The sequence below is a fragment of the Platichthys flesus genome, chromosome 5 (genome assembly GCF_949316205.1).
Source record: "Platichthys flesus chromosome 5, fPlaFle2.1, whole genome shotgun sequence".
NCBI classification, from domain to species: domain Eukaryota; kingdom Metazoa; phylum Chordata; class Actinopteri; order Pleuronectiformes; family Pleuronectidae; genus Platichthys; species Platichthys flesus.
The window spans coordinates 26,028,033-26,034,419 of NC_084949.1; the positions used below are offsets into that span (position 1 = coordinate 26,028,033).

The 6,387-nt window shown below is 41.5% G+C and overlaps 1 protein-coding gene across 2 annotated transcripts; it reads right to left on the minus strand.

Moving 5' to 3' along the window:
• Window positions 1-576: 576 nt before the first annotated feature.
• On the minus strand, window positions 577-5,940 carry LOC133954041 (sialic acid-binding Ig-like lectin 14). Of its 2 annotated transcripts, XR_009920739.1 has the most exons (10): window positions 5,779-5,940; window positions 4,975-5,331; window positions 4,617-4,838; window positions 3,315-3,668; window positions 3,012-3,242; window positions 2,639-2,899; window positions 2,334-2,418; window positions 2,151-2,208; window positions 1,345-1,492; window positions 577-1,084 (listed from the first exon to the last, which is right to left on the minus strand). XR_009920739.1 is itself a non-coding variant. In XM_062388304.1 (9 exons), exons 1-9 carry the CDS (start codon window positions 5,831-5,833, stop codon window positions 1,412-1,414), a joined length of 1,704 nt encoding a protein of 567 aa, XP_062244288.1. In that variant the 5' UTR covers window positions 5,834-5,940; the 3' UTR covers window positions 577-1,411. The 2 variants fall into 2 exon arrangements, 1 of the variants encoding a protein (XP_062244288.1); XM_062388304.1 differs by having other exon boundaries at window positions 577-1,492.
• Between the last annotated feature and the right edge of the window lie 447 nt (window positions 5,941-6,387).

Genomic DNA, 6,387 nt, shown 5'->3' on the forward strand with positions numbered 1-6,387 from the left:
AAAACAATTTGACCAGCAGGTGTCGCTGCTGTGTAAGGATGTATTTAAATGCAGCCGCGTGAGGGAGCAGCAAATCACAGGCCGGCAGTGTTTGCAGTGTTTGCAGTGTTTGCTCCAGACTGATGGAGAAGCAACATCTACTACAGAGAGTGCGCTCTGTGATGCTCCAGGTGGTTCCTGTCTAAAACATCATCTTCCTCTACCTCCTTTCTTCACTGTTTTTTTTTTTTGCCTTCGAGCTTCCACTGTTGCTCCTGGTCTTTCTTTTCAGATAAGGCCCTTTAAGCACCTCCTCTTTGGTGTCTATGTGTGCACATGCCAGCCTCCATCAATTCAATCTGCCCTAAATTCAATCAAGCTGCACCAAAGTTCAATCACTCATAGAAACCAGTCCTCTAAATAATCCTGATAGTTTTCATCAGTCTCACAATTATAAAGAAAGTGATCCAAACAGGCTCCTGGCTCCGCCCCTTTATCAGGATTCCTGCCCAAATTGATGAGTTCGTAGAAAAATCATTTTTGTTTTGTTTTCTGTTGTAATTCTGCTGAGAAACAAACAATCAAATAGATCAGGAGTGAAACAAAAGACCAAAATATTTATTTAAGAAAGAATCATAAAATCACGATACATAATAATTCATTATCCGTGTAATAACCACATTAATATCATGTATAAGACACAAGATGAGTCACGTGGTGTTACCACAGCCTCAAAGCCTCATAACCAAGATGTCCAACATAGTTCGGAGGATAACAGCAAAATAATCTATTATTGCAGAAAAGACAACAACTTCAACAACAGGCCGGCAAAATGGACAAAATAAGTAAAACCCTACACACCAACCCACAAAGGGTCGTAGGATCTGAGAATCTTCCTTCAACCTAAACCAACATCAGAAATAAAGCTCACAGAAATAAAGCTGTGGAAACTGGACGACTGGACCCATCAGAAAAGAAAAAGAAAAGAAACAACACAACAATACTCTTGATCTAAAGGTCTGTACAAACTGCTGTTGCCGCAACCGGGGATGGAAAGAGATACTTCCTGTTCCCTCCTAAATACTTTCAGCCAATCACAGTGCACCTGAGCAGAGAAGAAAACAGGAAACCAAGAGTAGAAAGGAAATGTACAGGTGTTTTCCTCTTCATTAAAAAGCGTGGTCTTTTAGTTTGAGAGCTGGACTTGCACGTTCAGATTTCGTGGTGTTTTTACTCAGCACCCTGAGCTTGCACTCACACAGCTCCTGCTGGTGCTTAGATTTGCTCTGCTTGTTCTCAAACTCTGCGCTTGCACTCAGATATTTTGCAGCTTGGACAGATTTCCTGTATTTAATAACTACCCACTTGTACGGATATACTCTGAAGTCGTCCATCTTGGTTGTGTTTGTCCCAGTGGCTCTGACCTGATGCTTCACACCAGGTCCTCCTGCTCCTCTGTGTCTTCGGTCTGTGCTGCAGCAGCAACGTTCTCATACTCAGGACAGTTTTGTGACTGATGGGGGAGAGATGAGAAAATATTAATCCTCACTGGACTTTATTCATGAAACCTGCAAATAATCAGAGTTCATTCAAAACAGATTGAACGTAGATGCACCCCCTGTCCATGTTTGTTTGTTCATCAGCAGGATTACACAACAACTGATAAACTGATTTCCACAAAACTTGGTGGAAGGACGGGACATGGGCCAAGAAAGAAATGTCAACGCAGCGTGAAGTCACCCATTGGTTTGTGAGCTGCCATTTTGAAGTCTCCATTTTTTATATGTTGTTCAGCGCCATCTTGTTTTTTTGAAACCAGAAGTAACCATATTTGGAGGAGAGGGGGTGCAGCCTGACTCAGGGCCCAAGGACTCTGCCCGCCCACCTAAACCTGTGACCTGCACCCAGTGCTAGCTGTCAATCACACGGTATCCATGCCCCAATGCCTGTGGTGCTTTATGGTCTATTTGACTCTAAATGGATCATTCACTTCACTTTCTAGACCCAGAGGCTACGTCCATTTTAATATACGGTCAATGGAAAGAACCTTTTACATTTTGGAGCAGATTCAGACAAAGTAGCTGATCCAAGAAATGTTTTCTCTCTTTCTCTAACATAGTGAGATGAAAACAGTGATATGGAGTCATTCTTTTGGCCTCACTGTCTCTCACCTCTATCATCTCCACAGCTTCATTCACTTCTGATTTCAAGCTCAGAGTTTTCTTCATCCTGGATCGAAAACAACAACAAACACAACATTTGACAAAATTAACTTCATAAACTGAAACTAGTGTTTGAAGACATTTGAAGAAGACAGTAAAAGAGCAGAGGGTGAACTGATGGATTTGTTTTACCTCGTCCACAGAGTCCAGACAAGCACTGGAACCAGCACGACCACCAGAGTCAGTCTGATGATATTCATGATTATCACTGACTTCCCTGGACAACAGACAGGAGACATTAGCAGTGTGGTTAGACCGATGACTCAGTTTGCCAGGTGATGCTGTTGGTCAGTCAGTATTGTTCATGTGCAATATGATGGGCTTGATATACAGCTGTGACACATCTGGAAATCCTGAGTATTGATGTTTTAAGGTTCTGGTGCAATGAAAAGGAGGGGGGGGGGATAGGCTGTCATAGGTCAGAGTGCTACAATCACCTGCTCCAACAGTCAGATGTAAGGTGGCCTTACTACGTCCTAGTGTGTTCTGGGCCTCACACTGATACTTTCCACCATGTTCAGCTGTGATATCAGTGATGGTGAAGATTTGTCCTGATGCTGTTGGTGAGTCCTCGTCCTCCTTGTACCAGGTGTAGTTAGCTGCTGGGTTAGCATCACTGCTGCAGGTCAGAGTCACTGAGCTGCCCTCCATGATCTCACCAGAGGGACTCACTGACACAGAGGGAGGCTTTGGAGCATCTGAAGGATAGTTTATATTAACACACAGGATGAGAATACATCAAAAGACTGTCTGTTTAAATTTTAATTATTTCCAGATTATTGATAGCTTCATGAGGAAGAGTAAACTCACACACTGTAGGAGAAGGGAAACGCTCCTGTCCTTCTATAGCACAGTGATAGCTGTCTTCATCATTAAAGTGTCGGAGGTGAAAGTATTTTTTTCGTCCGACAGGTTTATTGTTATTGTACCAAACGTAGGAAAGATGATCAGGGAGCTGACACCTGCTGTGACAGGTCAGCTCTGTCCAGGTAGAAGATGGATTGGCTGTTGATCTCCTCACATCTACCTGGAGCTGAGGGTCTGTGAACAAACATGTGATTTTATTTCAACATACACACTAACATTTCAAACTGACTCTAATGAAAATGTTACCTGTGACAGACAGAGTGACTCCAGCTGAACCAGTTACACTCCCAGTAGGTTGGTTTGTTGTGAACCTGAACTTGTACACAGCTGAGTCGCTCTCTCTCAGGTTAGAGATTCTCAGAGTGCACTTGTTGTTTCCACAGAGATTCTCCACACGACCTGAATACTCCGGATCAGTCCTTAGATCAACGGGAATCCCATTACTCTCTTTAATGAACCAGAACGTTTCCTGAACTGTAGTATCACGGAGATTAAATGTGGATGGGTATGTGTAGGTACAGTTAATGTCCACTGTTGATCCTCTGAAGGCACAGATCTCAGTAGAAGTGTAACTCACACTCCAGCCATTCTGACTCACCACTGTAACACAGAGCACATCAGAGAATCAGAAGATAAACTTATACATTTATAAAACTAACTCCATGTATTTTCTCTGGTGAATCACCAGTCGGCAGGTTTTCATTTTAAGATGATGATGAGGCCAAGAAGAGGAAACTTTCAGTTCACATAAAACACAGTGAAGTTCCCTTTAGACTTCAGTGTGAGGGAGAAACACACTGTTGGAGGTGAGGAACATGAGGGACCTTGTATAAGTTGCTCTTATAATGGAGCAAACTGGTCAATATGGAGGAAATGATCTGTGTCTTTTATGCAGAGTCGATCAAAGATGGACGACACGTCTCCACTTCCTCCCACTCTCCAGAAATGAAACCAAAATATCCTGGATACCAACGCTGCCATCTTTCACATTTGGAACCACAGTCTGCACAGTAGTGATCCGGAGATGGAGCCACAGTATCAAGGTCCCGCCCATACATGAGCTCGACCAATCCTGAGTCAGCCTCAGTAATCAATCATGAAGTTTAATCTTATTTTCATATCATCAAATAACAAATTAAAACCAAGCTATTGAGAAACATGAACAATAGAGTTTGATAAGAACGACCTTAAATGATAGAAACCATCTTTGAGAAAAATGTATTTGACTTTTTATATTGATCCATGTCCCTCCCACTAACATGGAGGAGACAGGATGCATGTTCTATACTGCAGCCAGCCACTAGGGGGCTTTCACAATGCTTTGGCTTCACTTCTGGAGAGCAGTCATGTCTTCCATCTTTATTTACACAAGCAGAATACTAGTACTAGTACTGCACTAGTTTGTCAGTACTGACAGTAGTATCCCAAGAGTTCAATGTGCCCATGCAGAAAAAAGTATTTAAAGACACATGAATTTATGGTACAATGCATTATCTCAAATACTCCAGCAGATGGTGCTGTTAGTGAAATACTGAAGATTAAACTCACACATTGACGGAGAGCGGAAATCCTCGAGTCCTTTAACAGCACAGGAAACTCTGTCTGTACGAAGAAAAATATCTAAATAAGTTGCTCCCTCCTCAATCTTCTGTTGATTCTTGTACCAGACGTAGTTCAGATGATCAGGAAGACGACACCTGCTCTGACACCTGAGCTCTGCCCTGTCAAAAGAGTCATGCTTCTCTGATCTGCTCACCTGCACATGCAAATCTGTGTGTGAGAATAAGGAATTCATTTTAGTCCAAACTGACAACACACACATGCATATAAAAAAGCACACACACGCTCAAGTGAACCAAACAAGATGTAGGAAATAAATGAATGAATGTTCAGATGTAAATGTTACCAGTGACAGACAGAGTGACTCCAGCTGAACCAGTTAAACTCCCAGTAGGCTGGTTTGTTGTGAACCTGAACTTGTAAACAGCTGAGTCGCTCTCTCTCAGGTTAGAGATTCTCAGAGTGCACTTGTTGTTTCCCCAGAGATTCTCCACACGACCTGAATACTCCGGATCAGTCCTTAGATCAACGTGAATCCCATTACTCTCTTTAATGAACCAGAAAGTTTCCTGAACTGTAGTCTCATGGTTATTAAATGTGGATGGGTATGTGTAGGTACAGGTAATGTACACTGTTGATCCTCTGACGGCACAGATCTCAGTAGAAGTGTAACTCACATCCCAGCCATTCTCACACTGTACCACTGTAACACAGAGAATCAGATTCATAACCACACCAGAGAACACTTAGTTTACTTTTTACTTTCTGTAGAAAAGAAACACATTTCCATGAGCAGCATTCCATAGCATTTCAACCAATGACTCCACACACTGAAGACAAGTCCTCATCGAGAGGAGAGGAACTCAGTCATGATGAGAATAATAATAATAATAATAATTATTATTATTATTATAATAACATGTTTCAGACTCTGTAATATGTTGAGCTCTAGACGATAGAAAATTCTTAACAAAGATGCAAATTAATACTGTTGATAATTCCTTAATATATTTTTTTTCTGCATCACTTTACAGGTGGTGATCTGAAAAATGTTCATTTATATTTTTACTTTCTTTCTCAAACTCACTTCAGGTGAATCAGAAGTCTGAGTGTAAAATAGAGTAACAACATGAATGTAGAAGTACAGTACCTGTCACAGTGAGAAGAAGGACAACAAATCCACTGGCTGCTGCAGTTACACTCATAGTAGCTGCTGCTCTCGTCTGTGACTTCAAACAAGAGAAACGTCCACAGATAAATAATGTGCACGAGATGAAACTCAGTCACATCACAGACACGTCTACCTACAACACAGAAGAGTCTGATAAGGTAAAACTGTTAAACTACACCCCCCCCCCCCCCCCCCTTCCTTCCTCTTTCCACTTACATGATTGCTGAGCTCGATGGTGAAAGATTAAACTTAAAACAAAGAAGTAACTTGTGGTTTGTACAAACTGTGGTTTCTTCATTTTACAGAATGTTAGAAATGACTTACAGTTTTTCACAATTGTTAACACACGTTTTTCAAACAATAACTGCTTTCTCAAAACTGCACACAGAAAACTGAAAACATCACACACAAAATGCTAAACCCGACACTCCCTTTGCAAGATGACTCTTTGCAAGATCACTCTTTGCCATCAAAGAGTCATCTCTTACCTGTTCACAAAATGGAACTTGTGTTTTCATTTGGTACACACAGCCATTTTTTCAAATGACACACACATACCATTCATTGAGTACACACTACCAAGCATTT